This window comes from Strix aluco, chromosome 1 (genome assembly GCF_031877795.1).
Source record: "Strix aluco isolate bStrAlu1 chromosome 1, bStrAlu1.hap1, whole genome shotgun sequence".
Classification (NCBI taxonomy): domain Eukaryota; kingdom Metazoa; phylum Chordata; class Aves; order Strigiformes; family Strigidae; genus Strix; species Strix aluco.
The window spans coordinates 144,404,337-144,432,234 of record NC_133931.1 but is presented as its reverse complement, the minus strand read 5'-3'; the positions used below and the strand labels follow the sequence as shown (position 1 = coordinate 144,432,234).

Sequence of the window (27,898 nt, the reverse complement as noted above, 5' to 3'; positions counted from 1 at the left end):
TGGATATCAGGAAAGGAAAGAAATCTGCTGAAAAGCCCAGAACTAGATCAAATGTAATGAGAGCATAAAAAGAGAGCAGAAGTAGAAATAAATCCCAATTAAAAAAAAAGTATTCCACACAAAGTACAATATTATTTTTAAAAGTAAAAAACATAAATGATTCATGTTGAAGGTTTTAGATTTCCTTTTTCTTATTTGACTGTCCTAGGTTTTCAACATCAACAAAAATTAAATAGCAACTGCTTCTTTTCAATTAATTCTGAATTTTATTTTACCTCAATTTCTATTCAATAATTGCTAATGTATACAGAAAAATTAATCAGCTTTTATTTTGGATAAATAGAAATTCTTAAAAAAATAATACAGTGATTCACCACTCTATTGCAGGCTATGCGGGTAACAAATCATTATTCTGGAGGAAAAAAAAAAAAACAAAAACCACAGCAGTATTTAACAGCGGATTTTAAAACAGTTTGGGTTGGAAGGGACCTTAAAGATCACCCAGTTCCAACACCCCTGCCATGGGCAGGGACACCTTCCACTAGACCAGGTTGTTCAAAGCCCCGTCCAACCTGGCCTGGAACACTGCCAGGGAGGGGGCAGCCACAGCTTCTCTGGGCAACTTGTTCCAGTGTCTCACCACCCTCACAGGAAAGAATTTCTTCCTTATATCTAATCTAAATCTATACTCTTTCAGTTTAAAACCGTTACCCTTCATCCTATCACTACACTCCCTGATACAGAGTCCCTCCCCACCTTTCCTGTAGGCCCCCTTTAAGTACTGGAAGGCCGCTATAAGGTCTCCCTGGAGCCTCCTCCAGGCTGAACAACCCCAACTCTCTCAGCCTGTCCTCATAGGGAAGATGTGGCCTCCTCTGGATCTACTCAAGCAGGTCCACGTCCTTCTTATGCCTGGGGGCCCAGAGCTGGACACAGCACTGCAGGTGGGGTCTCACAAGAGCAGAGTAGAGGGGGAGAATCCCCTCCCTTGACCTGCTGGCCACACTTCTCTTGATGCAGCCCAGGATACTGTTGGCTTTCTGAGCTGCGAGCACACATTGCTGGCTCATAGTCAGTTTTCCATCCACTAATACTCCCAAGTCCTTCTTCGCAGGGCTGCTCTCAATCCACTCATCTCCCAGCCTGTATTTGTCTTGGGATTGCCCCGACCCATGTGCAGGACCTTGCACTTGGCCTTGTTGAAGTTCATGAGGTTTGCACGGTCCCACCTCTCCAGCCTGTCCAGGTCCCTCTGGATGGCACATCTCTTCCCTCCAGCGTGTCGACCGCACCACACAGCTTGGTGTCATCAACAAACTTGCTGAGGGTGCACTCAATCCCACTGTCCATGTCACCAACAAAGATGTTAAACAGCGTCGGTCCCAGTGCCGACCCCTGAGGAATGCCACTCATCACTGCTCTCCACTTGGACATCGAGCAGTTGACTGCAACTCTTTTGAGTGCAACCATCCAGCCAATTCCTTATCCACCGAGTGGTCCATCCATCAAATCCATGTCTCTCCAGCTTAGAGACAAGGATTTTGAACAGTTGCTTCCAACACATGCAAGCTGTCTGCACAATAACTTAGACAATGCTAAGATATGCAACCCCACTATTATTTTCTGTGACACAGAAAAGGCAGTTCTTTTTGTAGGTAAGAATACCTGCTTTAGCAATGTTCAAGAATATTTTATAGTTTATTCTATAGTAAGAAAACATAATGGAGCCTACAGGAGAGAGTTATTCATGTTGTAACTAAGGCAGCTGACAGATAAAACAATGTGAGGTTAATGCATACGTTACACACTATTAAAATTGTTATGGGTAGCTTAACAGTGCTGTTGCATTTTAACCACTTAGAATGTCTGGGTTGTTAGAAGTTGTACCTTAGTTCAATTTCTTCAAAACTCATTTTAGGATATTTCCAACATATTTTAAGCCAAGTTATTGACATTTATGTCCAACTGTAACCCCCATTTCTAGATCTTGGCATGGCATCTTGACTTCCATCTTGCAGGAGTAGAGATTTCTGAGTATAGGCACGCGGACTGCAGAAGAGAGGCAGAAGCTTACCCAGCGCGTGGCTGCAGCTGCGACAGGGCTCGCCGAGGCTGACAGCCACCTGCTGCAGCTCTGCCCGGGGCGGCGTGGGAGGCGGGTTGGGGTTCTTCCAGCCATTGCATTTACAGGACTCCTCTGCCTGAAATCAAAGCAAAGGTGTATCGATCAACCCTGTAAAGCACAGGAACTTGCTGAAATTTATTTCAAAAGCAATAGAAAGTAACATTATTAATTACAAGTTGGTTTTTGTTTTGATGTTTTGGGGGCGATTTTCATGGTGTTTTGTTGTTATTATTGTTGCTTTGTTTGGTTTTGCTTGTTTATATACCACACAGCTAGACTTTATTCTCTAGAAAGAACCAGAACTAGAAGAGCACCCCAAACCAAGAGATTAACACAGTTCTGGTAAGCAAACTGTGCTCAGAAAAATACACACACAAACTCTGGCTAACATCTTTAAAGAAAGCCCTCACTGTAGTGAAAGAAGTATTCAACCATTTACTGGTATATCAACATGCACAGATCCTGCCACTGAGACAGTTTCAATGATTTAAACACAAACAGGTTATCTAACAGGCAACATATTTATCACTGCTTTATCAGCTACACTGGCAACAAGGAATCATGCAACTAAAACCAAGCCCCTGACAACCCGAGCAGGGCTAACTAAATACTGAAATAAGCAAACAATAACTGCACTACTGAAGAAAGCTGTCCAAAGCAAGGCTTGACCACAAAAGCAACAGATGCCAAAGACAGTGACGCTACCAATGCAACCTGCTGCTTACCCTGGAAAGTTTAGTTACGCTCGCTGTGTATGAAAGACCACAGATAGATTGCAGCTAAAAGGGGTGACCATGAAGGGAAAGGTTGTGACTTTGGTAGTCATGTCTCAAATCATTCAGAAGTTCAAAGTAGCGATTCTAGTTATCCAAAGAGCAGCTTTACAGGAAGGGATTTGCGTCTGCATATCCAAAATATCTTAGTTATTTTGATGGTAAAGTATTTCTAACATCATCCATACTCCTATTTGAAGATCTAATCAGAAGAAAAGTGTGCTTTTCTACCGTTCAGAGATATCTGTGCACTGTGCTGTAACAAGACACTCATGAATTTGCACTGCCAAGACCTCAGCGAGGAAAGTATGTTAACTGCTGCATAATATTTATGACTGAAACAACCTTAGTAGGAAAAATTGTGATGTTAATATATCCAGCATTAATGTGTCATTTTTCAAAATCGATTCTGAATATATTTAATGCAATCTATTTCAGGAACCTATTTCATTTTCCCTTTATGTTTCCAAATTCCATTTTACCTAAGAAAGAAGCACCCAGGAGAAGCAGAAAGGATCACAGCTTGACAGCTCCTAAGACTGACAGCTTTGTAGATTGATGGTAAATTGTTCTTCCAAACTAATTTCAATATTCAGTAACCTGAGCACCAAGAAAACTGCTGCCCGCAGTTTGCTGAACACCACATGATGTTTTTACCATCTCTAATGCTTAAGTATTTACCCGGCTGGGCTCCTGGCTCCAGGTGCCACGGCCTCTGCCTGTGCCCAGGACAGTCTGGCAGGTACGAAGGGGTATGAGTGACATTTTCAGCAGCCAGAGCCACCAGGATGAGTCAGAAATCCACCTGCGAGTGCCCAGCAAAACCACTTCCACATAATTCCCCTTGGAAAGGGGACAACCTGCGTCACCTGAACCCCCTTGCTCTCCAAACTCACTGCGTGGGTGCAGACTGCCTGCTACCCCATCTATTTATAATGTGGTATCAGGGAGGTTTCAGTATGATATGTGGGGAAGATTAAAACAATTTATTCTATTTTAAAGTCTCATAAAATGCAATCTGGATAGATTTATGGTGAATTTTATGTTATTTTTCTACCATGTTTTCTATGAGTAATATGATTGGCAGAGAAGTGAACAAGGCCCGATGTTATTTTACAGCTGAAACCGTCTCTTACAGCTCCACAGGCATTGAGCCAGTTTTACTTTTGTTTGTTATCCAGACCTACAGGACCTCTTAAAGTTTAATGACTAGAAAGAGAGATCAGTGATTGAATGACACCTGCAAACCAAGGATTGCCCTGGTGCAGGGACTTTGGACATCTGTGAGATGATGTGAAACCCCACTTTCAATTAGTGTCTCCAGCTAGACAAAACCAATGCCAAATAAGCTACCCACATTTGCTTTGTGGGAGTGGCAATGTTGCCATGAAAGTTTTTGCAGTTAAAACAAGGATAGAGAAACCGTCACAGAAAAAACTGTCAGAAAATGAGATTATTGCCAAAGAAAATTCAAGACAAAATCATAAAGAAGTTCTCAAACAAAAAATGATTGAATATTATTTTAGGGAAGTAAGATTTGATCTTTCCCATGCAGCTGTCCAGACAAATGTTCAACACTGTAAATTACTAACATAATATCATGCTTATTATTAATTGCCTTAAATCATACCACAATGAAACGTGTCCAGAAAAACCTCCTCAAACTAGGCACAAGCTTTTTGAGAATTTTTTCTCCGAGTGGAAGCAGTATTTCACAGAAGCTCACCACACAGTGTTTACTATCAAGCCTAAAAACTATAAACAGTGAGTAACTACACAAACTTTAGTGTCACACAATAATTAACAGCAAAGATGCAAACAAACAGATGTACAAATCGTGATAACAGATCAGTTAAACTGCCAAAAATAAATACCAACCCACCCACAGAAGAATAAAAACAGCGTGTTCAACAGCAGATTTTTTCTGCCCTTGGTAGTATTTCCTCGCCAGATCTCTGAAGCAGCTGTTAATTTGTATTGTTCAAATTATTCCAGAGACCTTTCTCAAACAACGACTAGGGTGGATTTTCTTCATTAATCTCTCTATAAAACACCAGAATCGGCATAAATGTTCTGTTAACCAAGAGTAAATACAACCCAAAAAGTTCCTCTTTAAAACTAAGCTTTCATCATAGATGTTGCCAGTGCAAGTATTTTGCAGTGAATATGCAATGAGCATTCCTCAGCGGCTTAAATTGCTGAGTTGTTTTAAGTCTTCCAACAGCGTTTTGTTCATTCGGTCCTTTCTTTGACTATCTTCAGCTTTTTCCTTTCTTTCTTCCTTCCTTTTTTTTTAATGTCACTCATCTGCTTTTCATTAGAAAATAAAGTATGACTTCACCTCCACAAAAACTTAATTTGAGATCAGAACAGTTTTGAGAGGAGGAAGGAAAAGAAGCATTTGAACTCATACAACCAGTCTTTGGAGCCTTGTTTTCTTGGACATCTGCAGAGCTTTGATAAAGCCACTGGAGAAACTTGGGGACTTCTGCCTTACTGAAGCCTGTAAAGTGATGACTGTCATCTTTGGGGGCCTGGGCATCACGAACACTGCATCTTCATTGACAGTTTTAATAAAATTGGATGAGTGCAATATAATAAAACACAGCAATTACACACTGTTGCCTGCTTCCCCCCAAAAAAAAACCCAGTGCAGAAATTATGTACATTTTGCACTGTACATTATAATTTCAATCATTTTTTTGATGCCTTCCACGTTAGGTGGAGAGTTACAATGTGGGTAATCAAACTGTCTGGTAGGTCTGAGCAGTGAAAACTGCAACTCTCTACAAACTAAAGTTACTCTTTCCTTTAAAATACTGAATATACTGATAGCAGGTCAAAAATGGACAGTGAAAAAATACAGAACATTTTAACACAAGTTGTTAACATTTTTTTAAAAAAAAGGAAGCATGTGAAAGTTACAATATTGCACATCTCAGACCCTTTTAAGTGGGTTTCAGGTGTCTAAATACTAATTAATAAAGGAAGAATGTTACAGTAACTTACGGACTAAAACATTCCTCCCCTTTTCAGACAGTGAAATGAGCACAAAATGTGTTAATTACGAAGTAAAAGACCCCAACAGTTTTAAAACTGAGTTTCAAAACAGCTGCTGTGCTTTCCAACTCAAAATCATACAGGTTGCCCTGTTTGGTAACTGAGATGCAAAGCAGACTCAACAGATTATGAAAACACATCATAGATCTTTCTATTTCCAGCAAGTGTAATTACTCTAGAAAAAATATTCTTCCTCCCAACACAAAAGCCATATAGAATACCCTGTTAAGTTTTTTCCTGCAAGCAATAATCTCAAATTGATGCTTTCAACAAAGAACATCACAGAAACCATAACAAATACATTGATGAATTTAAAAATACATATTTTTCCTACTGAAATGTCCAGTACCCAGCAACCAGACAGTTGGACACTGCTTGGAGAGCCACTCATATGTATCAGGAACATAACTGACCCATATATCTTTAAAAATACAAAATAGATCAGTTCAATGTTCAGCTCTAAGGACATTTTCTTCATTTATTGATCAATCCAAGTATCATATTCTCTGTATTTTCCAGTTTCACTTACAGAATAGATGTAGGCTACCATATAAAGCTTTTATTAATAATAGGGGCCCAATTCCCAATTCCCACCTTGTAATGGTAAGTTTCCTATTTAATTTAAAGGAAGGTGCTTTAATTGGGCCAGTAAGACATTGTAAAACAGATTCACCCCACTATGAAAATGATCGTAAGAAAGCTTTAGAGATCTTGTACGGATCCTACACACTTCTGCAGAAAACAACTTTAATACAATTCCAGTTGAGCTTCAAGGAGCTGTAATCGCACCATACAGAGTCCAGCGGTAATACGGCCAAGTCTGACTCACCTTAATCTGCCTTATAAAAGTCAGGAAAAAAAATACTTCATTATGGAAACGGTGGTACATATTTACCCTATGAACTCTTTTTTATGTGTAGAAACAGGAAAACTCCACAGAGGTCACCCTAGGATGAGAAGTGGGAAGAGCCTCTATCAAGGGTCAGCAGCTGGTCTGCAGCCTGGGACCCAGATTTTACTTCAACCTCTGCCACTTGTTCACCTGCCGCAGGGCCTTGGCCAAGTCATCTCATCATAACCCTTCTCATTCTCTGTCCATTTTGCTTATCTAAAGCACAAAGTCTTTCTTCAAGGAGGTACTGCTACTTGTGCAAATGCCTTAGGCCACTGGGATTTAATTATATTTATAAGCATCCAGTCATTACTGTAAGGTATATATAAGAAATTACCAATTTTACAGAAATCTTAGTGTACTAAATTAGTACATATTTCAACTTGTTTATAAGAAAAACTCCCAGTGGGACTGAAGAGAGAGTTGTATTTTCACATACTGTAAACCAACAGGGGAAAAAAAAGCAGAGGAGACTTCCTCCTACATTTTCATTAAATATATTTATGTGTGTAAGTCACACAGTGCTGCTTTTATATAAAAGTGCTGCAAGCTCGCATGCCTAATGCTCAATTTCACACTGGACAAAACTAAAACGATGTATGCAGCCATTTATATGTGCACAGATAGAGCAAGTGCCAAATACAAAACCCCGCACAGCATACAGCACTACTGTGCACTTCCAAAAGTCATGAAAACTGTGCCAACTTCTAATATATATCTTATTGTTCAGAATGTGCTTTCTTCCCCCCACACACAAACTCGGGCATTTAAGAAGGTTTTTTGACACAGAAGAGCCTGTTCTCTCCCTTCCACCCCCACCTTTTCTCACAGGCAAAAAAGTCAAGCAGAGCAGCTCAACAGCTACAACTCTCCTGTCCCAATTCTTTATCAGGAAAAAGAAACAAACCTCACATTTGTCTAGCCTGGGCAGCATCTCCCTAAACTTCACTCTCGTTCTGCTCAGAATATGTGCACACTGAAGATGCTTTGCCAGCAGTCTTAGTCCGTGTTTCCTGTGGAGTAAAGGGATCACTTAAGAAGGACCAGGAGGTCCCTTTGGGGGACTGAAGCACCCTACCCCAGAGCAGTGCCTTCCACCCTTTTCTGCTCAGCATTTCTGCTGTTGCCAGGGAGACTCAACCTCTACGTGGCCACTGACCTCTCCATCTTCTTGCATTGCTGCTCTTCATCCCTAGCAAACACACGCTCCCTGCCTCTGCAACTCCCAGCATCTCTGAGGTTAAGTTTCTAACAAATTCTGCATGCTGAATTTTGTGATGAATTTTACGTAGAAGGTGATGGACGCTAAGGATGCCATTATTTCTTTTCTGCGCTCCAACTTGTACAGCTCTATGTAGATTTACACAAGATTCACGTATGGCCACTATTTGAATGAAAACAGATGTCCCCTTTGGAGATGGTGCATTTGCCTTCTCTCACTCTTTTGCATTCACACACAGAAATGCAAAATAAGTGGAAGAGAAGTTGCAACCCAAAGTAAGAAAAAGTTCAAAGTTACACTCTGCTACAGTTTCTTGCAAGTCACTAATGTTACAAGCCAAGCAGTGGTTTTGGAGCACCTGTCAGGTGTTCAGGAAGAAAAATAACACATTCTTCCACCCTGCTCCATCCTTCCCCCTTTATCCCACAGGAGAAGCCGCTTGATTAGTTTACAAGGAGCTTCCCATCTGTCTACTTGCTTCTGTTTTGAGACCTGAAAGAAAGCTGCCTGCCACTGAATTACTGAAGCGAAGTAAAATAGCAAAGGTAGGTCTTGCATTTTAATCTGAACACAGAGCAGCGTTTAGAGCTGTGGCTGTGCCGAGATCTTGGCGGGAAGAAGAGGCCCTCGGCCATGGGTCCCGCTCCATCCATCACTGGAGTGCCAGCGGGGCACGCACCCAGCACTGCTCACAGAAGAGGGCCCGCAAGGCCAGCCCCGCAGAGCACTGGCAGTACAAGCTGTCACCACGCTGTATCCCACCACCGGAGCCCTGGGAAAGGGAAAGAAGGGCTGGTGGCAGGTCGCACCATGTCCTCCCCTCCCAAATGGCACTCGCCTGCCTTCCAACAAAGCACCTGTGGCAGGTGCACGTCTGGGGCTGGTGAGTCCCCGAAAAAGCAAACAGTTTGGGAGGAGACAAGGCTGCCTGCGCTTCTTCACAGCACAGCTACCTCTGTGGGGCAAAGCACCTCAGGAGAAGGCTTTGGCCCTGATTAATATCTTCCGGAGGTACATCAAGGGAAGAAAAAAGAGCCAACCAGGGAAGACAAAAGCAGTTCACACACACACGTGCACTCCCAACAGCCCATGAAAATCTTACCCACCCCCCAACCAGCTTCATTTAACAGCAAGTCTTGGTAACATTAAAATATGGAGGTGCAAAGGGAACTCAGCACTGGGGAAGCTTCAAACCATGTCACCCAGCCTGCAGTGAGGGCTGCAAGTTTCAAGTACACTAGCAGCTCTTTTAATTTACTGACACCAGTGTAGTCTTGCAATGCCCCACGCATGCACCAAAGCTGAAGCAGAGGTGCCTGTAAGGTGTTTGGAAACAGCTAAGAAATTGAAATGTGACTTCCTTAATCTGCCCTCACATGACAGGATTGCAGCATGCCTCCAGCATACAGTTAAAGCTCCTCACACCATCAGACAGGACTACAGGGTCAGCCTAGGATGAGCCTCATGAACGTTAGCATTTAGTTTGTGCCATCGCTTAACTCTGCCCTTTAGAGGCTCCAAAGGGAACAGAGAAAACAAGATGTACATTTCCCACAAACAGCTATTTTCGACTCTGAAAGCGTTACTAGAGGATTTGACATCAGCACGGCCCACCTGAAGATGTCAGACCTGCTGTGCATCCAGGCACTGCCCCGATGGCCGCAGCACAGCCAGCGGCCCACGCTCGGAGCACACCGCCCCGCCTTCGCACGCCGCACGTGCACACGCACAGACGACAGCGCCAGCGGTCACAGACCTCCGACGGCAGGAGCGACAGCTCCGGCTCCAACAGACGGCCAAGTCCTGCTTCGCCCACCAAGAAGACAATTGCAGGTGGAGAGAAAGTGGTTATGGAGGGAAACACAGGGCAGCGCTCCTGCGCACGGGAGGCGAGCCTGCACAGGTGACCCCGCTGGGGCAGGGTACAGGTGGACGGCGGAGCCCGCCGCCAGCCCGGGTACCGGGCAGCGGGCACCGACCGCCGGGGACGCAACTTTCCCCATCCCGGAGGCCGCGCCCCTTCACTTCTCCGCCAGAGCGGCCGGCGACGGTGCCAGCTCGGGGCAGCGGCTTTCGCGATGTCAACAGCTCCGCGCTGCGAGGCCGTCGCCACGCCCCGGCCGGCAGAAGCCCCCGCCGCGGCCGGGCGCACCCCCCCTCCCCGGGCAGGCGGGTGTCCCCGCTCCCCGCCACGGTGTTTACGCGGTGGGCAGCCCCGGCAGCGCTGTTAACCCAGCGCTCCCCGCCGGCAGCGGGAGCCGCCCCGCCGCCTCCCGCGGAAGGACGGACAGACGGACGCCGGGGACAGGCACCGCCGGGGACAGGCACCTCCGCCGCCCGGCTCGGGCAGGGGAAGGGCGGCGCTGCCTCCGCCGTCCCCTCCTTCGGCGCGTTTGGGGTTTATTTTTGCGACCGCCGGCCGGAAAGCTCCGGGGGGAGCACGATCCGCCGGCACCGCCGGAGCCGCCACTTCCGCGGGGAGCGCCGGGCTGCAGCCGGGCCACCCCCCCCCCCGCCCGGCACGGCCCTTCCCCACCGCCTCTCTCCCTCCCTCCTCCCGTCAATCCCCACCCTCCGTGGGCGGGTGGGCGCCCGCGGCCGGGCGGCCGGGTACCTTGCAGGCGGAGTAGACGCCCAGCTTCTCCAGCTTCTTGGCCCGCGGCGCGGCGCGCAGCTGCGCCTTCTTCCCCGCGGTGCGCGCCGAGCCGGGCCCCCCGGCGGGGCTCTCGGCGACGCAGCGGGCCGGCCCCCCGGCGGCCACCCCCCCGGCGGCCGGGGAGCCCTGCTGCGGCCCGCCCGCCGCCGCGGCCCCGGCGCCGCCAGGCTCCGCCATGCCCGCGGCGCGGCGGCAGCAGCCGCCCGTCCGCCCGGCGCGGAGCGGCGCGGAGCGGTGCGCCCGGCCCTAGACCCTCCCCTTCGCCGCGCCGCCGCCGGCTGCTCCCCGGGGGGGGGGGGGGGGGGGGCGGGAGGAGGGACCCGCCGCTCCGCGGGCGGCTCCTGCCCCGCCGGGCGGGGGGGGGGGGGGGGGCGGCAGCCGGCAGGCACCCGCCTCCCGCCGCTGCGCACCGCGGGGGGGGGGGGGCGCGTCCCTGCGCGGGGGTTGCGCGGAGCGGTCCTGCGCCCCCGTGGAAAGGGTGGCGGCGGCGGCAGCCGCTGCGGGGCCAGCCCGGCCCTCCGGAGGCTGCGGGGAAAGTTGCCCCGGAAAGAGGCGACACCGCGGCTGGGCGCCGAGCCCGGGGACCGGCGGCGCGGAGCGGCCGCGCTCCGGAGCCGCGGTGAGCCCGCGGTGCGCCCGCGGTGCTGCCGCAGCGCCCGTATCCCCTCGTAGTGCCACTACTTTGTGTGACTTAAGCACGGCGTTTCCCCGCTGTGCACTTTGCAGTCGCTTTTGAAGGATTCTGTTGTTGTTTTTTTTTTTTTTCTCTAGATGATTTCTAACTCAATATATAAATACCAGTCAGTTTTAAATACAGGATAGTTCGAAAACTCCCTGCTCCCGGTGTCATGGTTTTGGGACTTTTTTTTTTTTTTTTTTTCCTGCCAGGAACAAGTGTTGACAGCAGGTCGGTTTATGTCTTAAAGGGATTACCTTTTAATTGAAAGCTAAAATTAAATCCATGTTCCCACCACAGAAACTGCGCTCTATGCATAGAAGCAAGTGCCTCGGTTTTGAGGCGGTTACGCTCCGTTGCACGTATGTAAAATCGTGGTTCAGCCGTGAGAAACCACAAATGGCAATTCTATAGTACGGCACCACGGTTTAAAAGGCTGGGATTGAGGCTGGGCGTTCGCGTGGGATCTTTGAGGTGTAAACCTGAAGGAGCAGTATCACTTTGGAAGGGAATCCCAGCCTATAAAGAGCTCTCGCAGCCCCAGGGCCTGGCCACCTTGCACGGGGCACGCAAAGATGACTCCAGACTTCTGCAAAGTTAGGAGGAGTATTTGGAGGGGGGTGGAGTGAGAAAACACTTTCCCTGTGCCCCCCCTCTTCCCTCAGCTTCTCAGCTCCTGGGGTTATTTTCAAGCATAGGGTTACACGGCGAGTTGGCATATTCGTTAAAGATGGGAAAACAGAATGGAATAAAATGCTGCAGTATTTTCATGAAAAATGAGCTCTGGGTTTTTGTGGGCATTTTTTGGCTGAGGTTTTAAAATCGGCAGGGAGCTGATGGGCGGGGGGGGGGGGGGGAGGGCGGGACCTGCCCCCCAGCCTGTGCCGCGGGGTTCCCGGGGCCGGGGGACCCCGGGGCGGAGGCCGGGGCTGGCTCAGGACTTCCCGGCAGCTGTGACAGCGACCCGTAAGATGGCTGCTGCCATCCCCCGCTTTAAGACGGACTGTTAAGGTGGAGGAGCCGCTGCCCTCGGCGGCGGCTGCCCCAAGCTTCGCAGCAAATTAAAGCGGGGGGAGGAGGGAAATAAATCCTGCTTCTCTTCATCTTAAGAGAGATTGATTTTTAGGGGTTTTTTAATTGTTTGAATAATGTTTTACAATAACAAATAGCCGCTGTATGGTAACAGCCACCCAAGAACCTCTTTGCTTGCGTTTTTTTTTACGCCGGTTAGGTTTCTACTTTCCTCTCGGTCTTGAAAATGAAACTGTTATTGCTTAGTTTCACTTTCAGCTTTCCCACTGCTCTTCCTCGGGAGCAAAAGCAAAGAGCGCATCTGGAACAACATATTGGCTGCTATGGTCCACTTAATGTCCATGCCTGCAAATAAACGCCTAGTTTTTGTGGGAGCCTTTACATCCCCCAATATGTTTTCCTTTTTTTTTTCTTCCCCCCCCCCCCCCCTCCCCCGCAAATCACCAGCTTCTCCTTTAAATTGTAAGATATTTAATCCAGCGTTAAATTTGCACACCTGCATATAAATGAATTACAAGTTTCAATTCTGAAAATACGTTTACTATTTTCACACAGGGGAGTAACTCCACTGATGCTCATTAAGGCCACTCAGCATGCATTTATTTCTGAAGCTGCACAGGCGAGTGTTCACGGGATCACAGCCTACGCAAATGACCTTATTCTTTCACCTTATTCTTCAAGGTCCTTAAAAGCCTGAGAAGGTTTTACTTCCATTAAAGTAAAATCAAAGATGAAAGTTGTTACAAAGCAGATACTGACTGGTTAAATGCCTGAATATTTGTTTACATTTCATGGTGTATTTTATGAGTGTCTAATGGGAAAAACACTGCTGTGTTGCATACAGTAAGGCACTGGTTAGTCTAATGGCAAAAAATACTTTTACTGCAGTTCCTTCTTGAATCCTCAAGAGCATGGCTGTCTTACAATACTGTCTCTTTTTTCCCTTTTTACCTTACTGCTCACTAGATAATCAGAACAGTAAGTCTACCAGCCTGTGGCTACGGATACAGTTACTATAGGAACATTTATAAACACTAATTTCACTACACATGCAGAACTCCAGCCTGGTACTGCAGAGGAGCAGCTTAGAAAGAAAACACTCTTTAACTGCAAATAGGTAAATCTCTTTTTTATCTTTTAACTTTAAGCTTGATTTAAATAATTGCTCTCATTCTAACTTTGTGCAAATGTATTGTTTAAAACGAAAAGAAAAAAGCTTGGCTCTGTCAAGAGCAGTTGCTCCAATGACAGGTTAAATATTACATTCACAATTTTGACAAAAATAAGGAATGAAAAGACCATTTGCTGACTGGAAACATGGAACTATAACTTGGGCTGTGTTGACTTGTGGTGGCTTCAGTGAATGTAATTTGGCCAGGACAGGTTACACTACATTAGGAAAAAAACAGAAAATTTGTGCTTTGACATATGAGTGTATATATGTTAGTCTCAATTTCATATATCCAAGCTGGCTTTTTCTGTCAACTGAATTTACAAGCAAGTACATACTAATTTTCTAATTGTAATGCATGCATAACTGAGCATAACTGAATCACTCTGGTGATTATTTTTCATCATTAAATGAGATTCAAACTCAAAGCATTGCCTGAACAACCCTTGCCACATTTTTCAGTTTCTGTCCTTCGGGGCATGTCAATGGGTTTGCACAAGTCGAACTGACTCCAAAACCCACGTTTAGCGAGCACTGGTGAGAGCCGAGGGAGCCTAGCTGCCTGCTGCCTGCCTGTGCTGCTCAGCTCGCAAACTCAGGTGAGCAGCCGGGTGACTTCGGGAAGACTACTCATCCGCATCGAATTAAGCAAGCCAGGAGCTGGGTGAGACACGAGTGTCAGCTCCTGTGATTCTCAGGTCTCTCCCAGGCTGCTGACAGCCCCGAGGAGGTGCCTGCTCAGAGCTGGTGCTCCCAGGAGACCATCTTGCATCTCACGTTTGTTGCTTTTGCCCGAATTCACTGTGAACACCCAACAGGCTTCAATGCAAGAGCAGGCGCGTTATTCCAGCAAAGGATGCAGTTGCATTCTTGAGTCACAAAAGAGGAAATTAAAATGTAGTTTAGGGTGTGCCTGATGCCTGGTTATTACCTAGCTGTCATTTAGGGCTCTTGGGGCCTATCTCGATCATGTAAATTAAAGAATGACTCAACTAATAGCAGCCTACTGCTGAATGCTACCTCTCTGAGAGGGACCTCCCAGCCCACAGCCGAGCTCTGGGAGCCCACCCCTACCCCTCATCCCTATCTCCCAGCCTAGTCAGAGCCAGCGTGCCCAACCCAGCCCTCTCCCCCTCTCCTTTTGTTCAAGATGGGACTTTCTTCCTGCTCTTCCACCTGTTTTTATTCTTGCATTCAATGCAAATGTGTAAAGCGGAGCTCTTGCCCCTCCAGGGAATTTCTCCAAGTATAAAATCCTATTGTGTCCTTTCATTAGCGCATTCCTTGTGGGTGAAGTGGCCTCCCTCTTGGCCACCATGCATTCAGGACTGCTATCAATATTTTATGAATCACTGAAAGTATTAACAGTACAAAAAAGATGCTGTTTCTAGCATCTTGTCAGCTTCCCATGGTGCTTGCATTTGACTTTGATAATGCAGATGGCAGACCTTCCCACTAGGCCTTTGTCTGTTATAGGGAACCTCACACCCCCATTACCCAGTTTTTTAAAGGAAAAAATGTGAAAAAAAAAAAGAGGGAGAAAATGTCATTGAAAGGTTCATGGCTGTTTTAGTAACACAAAATGTTTGTTAGTGATGGAGCATTTAGCAGGTTTTATTCACTTCTTACCCAGAGGATGCTCTTCTTGACTGCAGTCAGAGTTTTGATTTAACAAAAACCAAGTGAGAAAACTAAAGGCTGGGCTCACGCAGCACAGGACATTTAGTGCCTTTGCCAGTATGATGTGAAGTGTGTGTGCCAAGTTCAGAAGGTGCTTGTTAAAAGTTATTTAGCCTTCTGCAGTCACTACATAAGCTTACACTGTATTATTTCATGGTAGTGAGAGCTCTAGCTTGCTTCATGCAAACATGGGATATACTACCTTATTTTGTCCTTACCTTTTCTTTCTTCTGCCTCCCCACGTTTGTTTTTGGTGTTTGGTTTTTTTTTTTTGCTTATTCCTTTCTCTAACATCTTTTTCTTTTCTTCCTGCTACTTAACATGTGGCAGAGATCCCCATGATTCTGTGGGACCCTGCTCAGTGTACTTTGACTGTCTCTGCTTTGACAGTTTTCCTAACCACCCCATCCCCATGTAGGGCAGGTCCATCGGTGCTGGCAGCCTTACAGGCCCCCAGCGACTGGCACAGCCGGGGGGGTGGGAAGGAAGCAGCCTCATTTCTGCTGCTTGCACCCTTGATACAACACTGATTTAGATAACAAAATGCTGCATAGAAAATCCCTTTTATTTCTGTAAGATGACGTTACGCTGGCCTACGCACATCTGGCCGTGCAAGCTCACTCCTGGGTCTTCCCCATACCTGTGTGGGAAAGCACCTGGAAATCTTAAGAGCTATGGAAAAACCACAACCACTTCAGTTAAAACACAGATGCTAAACAGGTTAAAACCCTCCATTTAGACCAACTATAACTGTGGTTTGTATGGCTGGAAAAAGCAGATGGACCCTGTGAATATAGCAGTAACCCCAGATGTGGGTTTTTGGGGTGAAGGAGGAAGGGTATCACTGGGAGGAAAGCACAGGAGGCAGAGTTATCTTCACCCATCTTCCTCTTCTGCCACTGCTTTCTCCTTGTGGATCCCCAAAACCTCATGTGCTTTCCCTCCCATGCTGAGCCCAGCAGGTTTACCATCCCCAGTTGATGCTTTGCAACCTCTACCCTACTCAGGTACTCAGTGGATAACAAACTGCTGCCTCTGCCCCACCAAGACAGACCCAGCCACCCACAACAGGTGCAAAATATCTGGAGTGTAGAAAGAGCTGGTTTTGCCGTTTTTTTGCTACTCCCATTTCCCAGTTTGATGCTTCCTCCCAGCTGAGGAGCTGCACCTCTGCCCAAGCAGATGGTGTCACCCAAGACGACCTAATGATGGGGACTCATTCTACTTTATAGGATGACATAAAACCAGTTGGCCTGGAATCCCAGGATTCCAGTTTTGGGCAACGCTTAAGAAGATAAATAAGGAGAGTAATTATCTTAATTTATTCCATAATTATTTAAATTATTAATCACTTCCTTCTTTCTTGCCTATTATCAGGTCTAGGGGTAGGAATGTTCCCAACACCCAAAGGCAGGCTCTGCCCCCCACATGCTCCTGTGACTCACCAGGTTCGTCTTTATCTGTTCCCACATCTTTCATAACAAGACTTCCTTGAAGCTGCATTGTTGCTTCTGGGGATACAGTAAGTAGGGTACTACACACACCCGCTAAAAGGGGTGGAAGGTGTAGGGCATGGCTGCTGGGTTATCAAATGAGTTTGTCTTTTCAGGTGGAGAGTTTTTCAGAGGTCTTATATGCGTTTAATAAAGGCTACATAAGGTTTTTCACATAAGAGATAAGCTCTTTGCTGCTTTGGCCAAAGATGATCATGTAAAATTGGGACCAGGTAAGGCAGCCCCTGCAGAGGTGACAGCACTCACCTGGCTCGGGCTGTGCCACAGGGCACGCACTGCACAGCACTGCCAGGTTGCACCACAGCAAATGCTACAGCCCCACTGGCTACCCATGGTGGCTCCTCGGCAGGGGCCAGTCCCGGCAATGCCGAGTGCCCGCCGTGGTTTCTGCACACAGGTATGACGCATTTGTGAACAATTTTCCAGGGGAGGTGCTTCTGCCAAACTGTGTGACGGGTGGAAGGGAGGGAAATCAGTCAGGAGGAGAGGAGCAGGGCTGAATGAATGGAGGCAGCGAAGCCATATCATGGCATCACAGGCACGTGGGAAAGGAGGGTCCAAGAAGGAAGTGCTGACTGAGGCCCGAGCAGAGGAAAGGAATGGCAAAAAGTAAAGCATGGAAGAAGGCAAGGAAGCCAGTGCTCATTTAGCAAGAATTTGCAGCAGTGGAACCTGTTTATATGTATTAGCTGATAATATTGTGATGAGAAGCTCAGGGAGACTGTGACCTCCATTTTATATCACACAGCCCTTCTCTGCCTGCTCCTGTCGCCCACAGGCAGGCAGGCATCTTCCCGGTGCTGGTTTCAGCATCCATAATTGTCAGCATTTTCTAAGAACACCAGTATGTAGCAAATAAAAAAAAAAAATCTCACAGAGGAAGGAGTTCAGGACTACAGATTGTGTAAATTAAGTGCTGACTGTGACAAAGGTAAGTGAGAAAGAAGCACACTTTGGGTGGAGACAGGAACATGTGTCAGAGGGAGATGAGTGTATATGGGACTCTTCTGTTTGGATACAAATCAGATCCTGGGTCCCTGAAGCTCAAATTAGTGACATCTTCACTAATTATAAAATGAGATTGTAGTGTCAAAACTGCAGAAACAGAAAATAATCTCACCTTGCGGTACGAACAGCAAGCCAACTCCAAGTGCTACAGGTAGAGAGGGTTACTGGGATTATGGTATCCTCTGCCATACAAGTCCCTGGCCTGCAGTCTTATGCTCTGCCTCAGTTCTGCCTCTTACACACAGGGTGCGTATGGTGGAGAGCTGAGGCAGCCACCCTTTTCCTAGAAGCATGACTAAGGACTGACCAAGAGGTTCTTTGTTGTGACACAAACAGTAAATATGATTTTTGCCCTTGAAAACATGTACAGTCTCAAACTGTGGTTCACTCCCCATTTTTCTACATCTTCTAATTTTTTTATCTGGTTCTATTTTCAGCTCAGAACATTAAATGGTGCTGGCTGTTTTGGCTCCCTAAATAGGCACAGGGAAACTGCAGTGAGCTAGAAAGCTGAATTTTATCTTTCACTCTCTGATGCTGCGTGCATTTTAGCTTCGTGTATTATGCTGTCAGGATCTCACTGTTATCCTTTAACCTGACAGCAAAAATCTTGGGAGTCTGTCTGTTCCTGATGAGGGAAATGCAAGGAGAGAAGGAAACAGACTCATCTTTTTACTTCATAAGAGACCAACAAAGGAAATGTTTCCTTTTTAATTTCACTTTTACAAGTTTTTCAGCCATTAACATAAGCAGTGTATGCATACTATAAAAAATTAACATCAGCACTGTCCTTTTAATAATTATGAGCAAAATGATTGCCACCAAAGAGTTGTAGCATATGTTGTTCTACATGAATTATTACGTGTATTATCCTGGTTATTTACACACTGTAATGAAGTGGGACTGTTTTGGTGCTCTGAAATTGTGATGTGTTAGCACTTACACCCACTTGCAGAGATATAAACATCTATAAAATATGTTTGTTACAAATGAAGCTTACTGAGGTCAAACTAACATTTTGTTGAAAGTTTTCAACTTCCCATCTCTAATCCAAGGGGCTTTTGTATACACTAAATGAAAAATGGATTCATATTTAAAAGGCTGACAAAAAGCAACTTACCATACATTTTTGTATGTATTAGTCCTAATTTTTCTCATGCCTGAATGCATCATCACGATGACAGCAGTGAAAGGGCTTGTGCGATCTCCCAGTCTTAAACTATGTAGAAAAGGAAAAGGGATCTGTGCAAGCATATCTTTCCCTGCTATTTTAATCACGTGCCTCCTTATCTTGCCCCACTAAAGTGGTGCAGTGTTTCTAAAGGAAGCTGATGCTCACCTCTCATGGAGAGATGGACTTTCCCATAAACTGGTCCTACAGCAGATTGAGAGCTGTAGACACTTGCAAACTTGCCTCTGCAAGGACAAAGTATACTACAGCGTCATAAGGGGTTTTTAAGCGGTATCACCCTCTACTGAAGCAATCAATTATAAAATTTTAAAAATAAAATCTAGCTCAGCTGATCAGAGGCATTTGATTCTTTAAGATGATAAACTGGAGCTGGAGGAGGTTGGGGCTTTCTCTTTTAATGCTCCTGTAATTCTCAAACAGCTGAAGAAATTGTCAAACAACTGTCACCACAGGAAAAAAGTGCATGCCTTGAAAAACAACTCATGGAAATGCTTATAACCGAGAGGTGATGAACAGAAATAACGAGAGAAAAGAAAATCTACTTCCCAGCTGAAATCCTGAAAGAGATAACAGTTGCAAAATAGTTACTTTAAGGTGTGGCTGTATCAAGTTTAAAGAGCCCCAGAAAATGGATGAGGTTGAAGCAGGATGAAATTACCAAAGGCTACTCTTGTAATGATGCTGTGGCATATTATCGCAGCTAAACCATTGCTGTTTGCCCTGGTGGTAGATTAACAGCAGTTAACAATGGTCACTGAAAGTCAGAAATCTCAGAGTAAAGAATTCAATAAAAACCTATAATATATGCATTTTTTTGCCTGATACTTCTCATCCATACACACATAAATACTAAATGCTAAATAAATAAAACAAACTTAATTAACTTAGTAAACACTATGTTTACATACTTCGTAGACAGATAATGTATAGGCTGGCAAGTAAGCTTCTCACATGATGTCAGGATTTTGTGTTATTATGGTGTCTGTACATGTATGTTACGTGCTGATCTAAGGGGGAGAGGATGTTACGCAAGCAGCTGTAAGGCTTAGCTGCACATCACCTTATAGGACACAGCAGCCATTTGTACAATTTGCTGCCTAAGCAATATTGACATTTCCTCCGTATGTTATATACCTGTTTTCTTACCCATTTCAAATTATAGGAGAATTATTAGTGCTTTTACCAATAGGGTTGCCCCATATTTTCAGTAGGTTAAAACTCTGCCAGATATTAACTATTCCTACTGAAATTTTCCAAGCAGCATCTTTTGAAGAAGTTCCAAGCAATATGGTTTAGATGCTTCTGAGAATATGATTTGAAAAATATGTTGTTTTGCTGGGATTAAACAAAAATTCTAACAACTATTTTATAGAGAAGCTCTAAGATTGTCAAGTTTTAAACTAGGCTTTGGAAATTTGGCTGAGACTGCATCAGTGGTGCACCTTTTGTCATTGTAAATTTACCCAAATCGGAGCAAGTTACTATATTTAAAAAGCAGCATCAGAAAAAGCAGCGTCAGTTTGCTGGTGCTGAGTAGAGACATGCCAGTGTGGAGGTGCTGAATTCAGGCTGTCCCCTCTGCACCAGCTGGCCTCTGGCAGGGAGTGTCTCACTAGGACTTACTCAACAGCTCTGACTCGGGTTTGTAGCACCAGGTGCCAAACCTAAGAATAATCTTGTATTTCGTCCTGGCTCTCAGTACTCCCTTTGCTAGTAACAGGAGAAGACTGAAGGTGTCTTTATATGCACACATCCCCATCACTAGCAGCAGGAGTGGTATTTGGAAGTAGATATTCAAGAGAACGTATGTGCAGGACTGCGAGCAGTCCCGGGACTCGGGGGACAAGAATGAGGAGATAGAAGAGACTGGGCTGCAAAGGGAGACTGGAACAAGGAGCTGAAGTGGGAGAAAGAAGGTGCATGGGGACAGGAGGAAGATACTAGCTTCAGCTGGAGAACGGGCAGAAGTGCTTGTGCTGACTAGACCCTATGATGTCCTTGCGGTACCTGGCCTTGATTCCACATTTTCAGCCTCATTGCTCATTTGCTCTTCCATGAGCTCTGTTGCAAAGTGTGTGTCTCCTTCCACCCTGATAGCTGGAGAATGCAGAGGGTATGTGCTGCTGCCCACAGGTCTCATGGCTCAAGGAGCAGGGGTGTTTTCCAGAGACCTAAAAGCTGAAACACTGCTTGGCCCATTTCATAATACTTTTGTTCTTCATTACGCTTTCTTGATTTAAAAACTGACACATTCAAAATCCATCCTACATTAAAGGAACATGAACATTGCAAAATCTAGCTCTCATAAGCAAGACAAACAATAAATTGTCCATATAAATGTAATTTAACTTCTCTGTGCCTAAATACAATGGTATAAAATAATATAAGTTTTTTCCAGTTGACTTCTAAAGGCCTCACAACTAAAACTGACAGCAATGAGATTTGATTAAAGGGATACAAAACAGGACCAGAAGCATTGGTGTATCTCCCATGCAAGATTGGCAGATGTTTTTTTTTTTTATCTTAATCTCAAATATGAGGGTTTTTTTTTTATTGTTGGGTTTTTTTTTTTTGGTTTGGTTTGTTTTTCAAAGAGGAATTACACTCCATTACCATGTCTGGAAAGTGATGAATAGAGAGAGAAAAGCTGATGAGGAACTACTTCATACTTACAGATCTAACAGTGTGAAAGCACAGGGCTATGCACTGAATCACAAGCAGGAAACAACCAAGACCTTACGTAGGTACAAGAATACAATAATCACCTAAATTGTGTCATGAATTCTGCATTTCCAAACTTTTCACTTTTTGAATTTGCTGTATTAGATTTTTAACAGTTATTAGTTACAATTTTTACATAGTCTCACATGGGTTTCCCAATTTCTTGACCACAGTATGCATTACTACATGGTGATGTAATTCAGAGTTTAGAGTTTGTAAGAGTGAGAACAAGGTTTAGGTAAATGTAGTGCTACCTAATATTAAAATATTGAAATATGAAACTATGAACACTCTTAACATATTCAACTCCTTTAGAGAATTACATCGGAGGAAAAGTCACAAGACAAACCAAACCCACCTGATTTTGAATGTTTCAGAGATGAGGAAGATCAGCTGGAGAAGGTCATAACTGCACCTGAGAATGATGATTCCAAGCCCATTTCAATTTTTTGCTCTGTGTGTCAACAAACAATATACCCATACCACCTTCTTTATCATAAAAAAAACCCACAAAGCCCTAATTTTGCTGGGCTTTGATAGCCCACAAATGAAAATTGACAACAAAACACTTTTAGCTCAGAGACGAAAACTAATTTCAAGATTGACCACGATTCCAAAATATTCTGAGACACATAGGCAGAAGATTGATTATTCATTTGAATTCCTTATAGATAATCACAGTCCTACATCATACTGTGATCTTGCTAATATTAACAACCCTAGTACTTTTAAGAAAGTATCTAATTCTTTAATAAAAGCATTATCAATTTGCCAAGATAAAAATTCCACATGGCAGGGAGACATGGAAGACAGATTTATTGTGCTTGACAACTATGGAAATAAGTCAGATACATGTTTTCTGGGGTTAGTTGATGGCTCCCATGGTGTGACAGCTGCGGAAACAGTTGCAGCAGAGCTTCCACTTTTATTTCTTGACCAGCTAGCTCAAATGGATTCCTCCTACAGAAAGAGTAAAGATGAACAGCAAATTCTAGATTCTTTTGCCACAGTAATCAAGGCAGATTACAGGGAAAAAGAGAAAATTCTCTGATAAACCAGGCAATGACAAGACCAACAATACTAATACTTACGAATGGATTCACAAAGCATATGCCAAGTCTTTTTGGAGAATAGATAGACTTTTACGACTGGGAAGGAACGAGGTTTCCAAAGTTCGCTGGAGTGGCTGTTCAGCTGTTACCTGTTTGGTGGAGAGAATCCCCAGCAAAGAGAGAGATGGCACTGAGGAAGAAGAAAGAAAACATTTTGAAAACAACACACAGAGTCCATTAGCCAGGACAGCCAAAGGTGTTGCTGGGTTACTGCACATTGCCAATATAGGTAGGTACATTCTACACTAGGATTTTTTTTCTCTGTCCAATAAAAAGAGAAAAAATAAGATAGAGTTTTGTTGGCAGTAGATATGTGGAGATAAAAAGTAGCAATTGCTTTAATTTGACAATGTGAAGGAGACATGGTAAATTCCCTTGCAACTGATATTGGTATTAGGCAGTAAGTACTAAGCTTAATCTAATAATCACCTTCATTTCAGTTAAAGCAATAAAATCAATTTACTAATGCAAAAGACATAGTTAAGAAACATTTCATAATATACAAGTGACCTCTGTAAGGGTAGCAAGGACAATTTTTTCATTTTTGTTTTTAAATCAAGAGGAGGTTTAAGGTGTTGTCAGTTTAGTTCAATCATAAAACTGATTTTAGATCTGATAAATCCCTTGTGTCAATGAAACATGCTTAAGATATTTTTTATTCATTTGTGTCATTGACAAGTGAAACCACATTTTGCTACCATCTGAATTATTAATTTCTGAAATAGGCATTGGTTATTTACTGTTGTTATGGAAGACCTATTCAGACCTGTTTCCTTATGAAAGAGAAGCCTGCTTTGCCTTTCTACAGTGTAGAAAATCAGTTATTAATTACAATCAGAAACACTGATACATTCTTAATGCTTCTCCACCCAGCCCTGCTGCAGGAAACACTACACAAAGCTCTTGCAGTTCTTAGCAACTCCACTCATTACATCTTCCCACTTGGTGATTTTTGTTATCAATTAAGTTCTCTTGTGTATGTAAGACAGCTGTAGGACTACAAGCAAGATGCTTGCTTTCCCATAAAGGAGTACACAAGCAGAATTATATAAAAAAAGCTGTTGGGTGAATAGTTTCAAATGGATTTGTGTCTGCAGTTATATTCTCTCCAGTCTCTGCTTGAAGCACTGGCCCAGCACTGAGAGTTTTCTATCACTCTCCCTAGCACTAGTAAGGAGTGTGCTAACAGTGCAACTTTCCATCAACAGGGGCGCTCTTTCATCCTCAGATGAGTGTATTTACAAAACTTGTAAGACTTCTTATTTCTTCATATGAAATTTGACTGAAATTAATCAAGAGGGTCAAAGATCAGCAGGGAAAGGGAAAAAAATCATTCAGGAGGCTTCATTTTTTTCAGGAGGCAAACCAATTTTGTCATAGTCCACATATGGAAAAAACTGATCCCAGATTTAAAAAAAAAAAGTATTTTTGCTTAACAATATTATGCAATCCTCCACCAGTCTGAGGAACACTATAAACCGACTTGAACATGCACTGACACTGAACTAAGTAACTGTGCTCTGTCCCCCCACTGCTTCCTCTCCTCCGTTCTCCCGACACTTGTTGCTGTAGCCATGCTTCCTCTACCTCCAAACAAGCATTTGTGCAACTACCTGACCTTTACCATTACAGGTATCAAAACTGGTAGTTTAGTGCTAGCTCAGATATTCTTTCAGGAGATGCCGTCACACCTTTAATGGAATACAGGAGTAACTCACATAAAGGTTGTAATCTCATCAGATGTATTTGTTTTTACTTTATTGGGGAAGAAACCCATTTTTATTACAATGAACTCAAGTAAGATGAAGGTAAGAAAATTTGGTAGAGAATTCACCCAACCTAAGTTTTCTGGTTCTAGTTACCTGCCTCCATTCTTCCCTCACAGATCAGGTTTTATGCTGGCTGCAATTAAAGATACTGTAAACTCGAGCTCTGCTAATGAGTTAAGGCTTGAAGTTGATCAGATACTTTAAGCCCTTTATGATTAAAGTCCACAGTTTTGAACCAGTGCTAAATACGCATTTATTTAATCTAATACACTTAATTTTCCACCAAATGTATCACATCAAAGAAAAATATTTGCACAAAATTCAGCTTCATTCTCCCCCCAGGAATGTGTTCTTACAGAAGATAGACATGTTCCTTCAGCACCAGGTAAGCAACTGAAGAAGATGGTCAGATACGCAGAGCAGGAGATGGTGGCATTGGCCAGCTTTTGTCTTCTTCATTTAGTCCCACACTGATAGGTCAGCTAGTTTTTGTCGATCCTTTTGCCCTGTCTCTGGTTTGCAGACAAGAGATGTGCATCCAAAAGTGACTAGATTTTACTCTTTCTTGCAGTCAAATAGTTCCACATGGGTTATATTATGCCTGTTGTTAGGCTTACAGATGGTGGTCTCACTTCGAGGTGATTTCAAAGGAGTTTTTAGACAATCTTCTAGCTCTCCATGGAAATCAAAGGAAGAGGGAGCAAGCACAAGGATACATTCACGCAGCATAACTTAAGGCATCTACATTCTATAATCAATAAAAAAGGTCTGTCCTTCAGTTTGGTATTCTGAATCACCTTCTAGAGAACTCTGTCTTCACACAGGCTATACTTAGCTGTCTCCTACACTAGACAATGCCAATACTGCCCAAGAAATACAACTACTGTATAAGCAGTGTCTACTTATAAGCACTTTTGAGATCTGTGCCCTAGTCTATCCATATGGTATTAAAAATATAAATGAACACACTGCAGCCAGCTTAGTGTCTGGAAAGCTACCATCCCACTCAAGCTCCTTCTTTAAGTCATCGCTTTTGCCCTTATGCCAACACACGGGAGCAGACCAATCACCTCCTCTAACACAAAAAATGGGTCTTGTCCCAGCATAGCCATAGAGGATCTCAAACAATGCATCACTTTGTTTCAGAGCTGCTTTCCTTCATGCTCTGCATTCAAGTCTGACAAGACTAGTTACCTGCAGTGTTGCAAGTCACCTGCACAGCTGCAATTTCTAACACTTTTCATTCTCACCGTGCAGATTTCAAAAGTTTCCTACTAAAGGAAAGAAGTTACTCCTCAGCTTCTCATGATGACTGTGAGACGTCTTGCTCCCTTGGGTCCCTTAACTGAGGAAGAGATTTAAGGCATCATGTTAGTAAACTGTAAATTCTACACGATGTCCAAATTATTTTCAGGTACTAGAAATTTTATAGTGGTAAAAATGTGCTGAACCTGGAACTTCCAGGTCATTCAGCCATACTCTGAAAGCACACACTCTCTTAGGGAAGAAAAAAAAAAAAGTATTTGAGAAAAATATGCACTCTTGCGTAAAAGCCAGTCAAGGTGCAACATTTCTATCAGACTGCACTTTAAGCTGAAGGAAATGTCACTTAAGACTCCTCATAAGAATTTAGTTGCAGTCAGAAGAGTAAGGTTCTAGAATAGTCTTCTGAATAATGGAAGGGGGAAAAACACCACAGAAAATTTGCTGTAAACTAGAACCAGATTCATTGACGGACATATTGTTGCCTGTGGCAGTAGATCATTGAACTATGACCTGTTTTTTTCCCAGTCCTTAGCAAAAGGCTGTTAGTCCTTAGCAAAAAGCAGTATCTTAAAAAGACAGTATGCCATAATTGAAAATATTATTTCAATTTTAGGTAATGCACATGCATTCTTATGTAAAAATGGAAAGAGTCATCGCCTCTCAAAAGAGCACAGCACTTCCAATGTAAGCGAGAGAAAACGTGTACTTCAGAATGGTGGAAACATCAGCACTAATGAACCAGACGGATTAGTAGAGGGGTACCTGAGAACTACAAGAGGTCTTGGACATCATGGGGATCCAGTACTGAAGAGATCTGTTATACCTGTACCTCATACTGTATCTGTCCCAATCGATGACACTTGTCAGTTTCTTATTTTAGCTTCTAATGGGCTCTGGGCGGTTTTGGATTACAATGAAGTACTTGCATTAACTCTAACAACATTCACCCGTTATTTGAGAATGTATGAATGTGTTCAACAAAACGGGACTTCTCCGTACAAGTGTCAGTATTTGATGCCCCTCACTGAAGACAACTTAAATGACTCAAAGGCTATTAATGATCTGCAAGATGGAAGAGAGATCCTGTATTCCAATAAAGACATTTTTCTCACTGACTCAAAAGGCAACCTGAAACAAAATAAGCCAAAATGTTCTAGGGGGACCTATGTGCAAAGTAAAGATGGAGTTCCTAAGGAAACCGATGACCAGAAAAATCAAGATGATCCAGAACTGACTCTTTTCAGTAACAATGAAGTAAATTCACAGAACAGAGAGATAAAACAGTCCGATTCTAGCACACGAGGTGGCTCTAAAGAGCTGAAATGGTTTGAGAACATAAAAGTTTATCCATGTAACAGCTTTCAGCCACAGTCACAGACTGCAGAGCGAGAGGAAACACACACTGACCCTTTCTGTGCAACAGGTCCAAGTCGCATCCATAAACAGCTGCAAGAGAATGTACTGGCAATAGCGTCTAAAGACATGGAAAGCTCCCAAAGATACAAAAGCATGCCTATCTAGTGATGACTCAGGACCACAACTGACAGAAAAAATGGACCCCGAGATATTTTGTGACAAACCTGCAAGTTACACCGATCAAGAACTGCTAAAGACTGTATCACCAGCAGGTTCTAAACCACCACCACCGTTTGAAGAGGACACAAAAACGTACCAGTCCAATTGCAAATCACAAACTGCAGGAAGAGGCACAGTCACCTCTGAGACACTCTACGATAATGCAGCAAGTTACATTAGTGAACAACTGGTAAAGGCTGCATTAGCTGCAGGTTCAAGAGATAACATAACTATTTTGATTGTACTTCTAAATGGATGTGATAAGATACCCAATTATCTCAACATTTAAAAATTTATCATAGGATAACTGGAGTGCAACAGTAAGCTTATATTTAGCTGTGTCATGAATCTACTTGTAATCATCTTAAACGCTGACCCATATATAAATCAGACATCTTGTCTGGAACTGTGCAAATGCAATAAAACCTTCTGAAACTCTCAGTAAGAAACAGTA

At 43.9% G+C, this 27,898-nt stretch overlaps 2 protein-coding genes across 4 annotated transcripts in view; one reads left to right on the top strand and one right to left on the bottom strand.

The window, feature by feature from the left end:
• KAT2B (lysine acetyltransferase 2B) overlaps window positions 1-10,905 on the bottom strand; it is a 48,301-nt gene extending 37,396 nt beyond the window's left edge. The window contains exons 1-2 of one of the 3 annotated variants that reach the window (XM_074838684.1): window positions 10,687-10,905; window positions 2,075-2,201 (exon numbers count right to left, since the gene is read on the bottom strand). In XM_074838684.1, the coding sequence (XP_074694785.1) occupies window positions 2,075-2,201; window positions 10,687-10,905 (346 nt within the window). Of the gene's footprint in view, window positions 1-2,074; window positions 2,202-9,686; window positions 9,835-10,686 lie in introns of those variants that run through there. The other 2 variants (XM_074838698.1, XM_074838691.1) reach the window with 2 other exon arrangements.
• A 10,270-nt stretch (window positions 10,906-21,175) lies between these two features.
• Window positions 21,176-27,733, top strand: PP2D1 (protein phosphatase 2C like domain containing 1). The gene is given in 6 exon segments (XM_074838672.1): window positions 21,176-21,745; window positions 22,040-22,220; window positions 22,222-22,763; window positions 22,765-23,063; window positions 26,483-27,354; window positions 27,356-27,733. Coding segments are annotated over 6 exon segments (2,526 nt in total). The 5' UTR covers window positions 21,176-21,491.
• The last annotated feature ends 165 nt before the right edge of the window (window positions 27,734-27,898 follow it).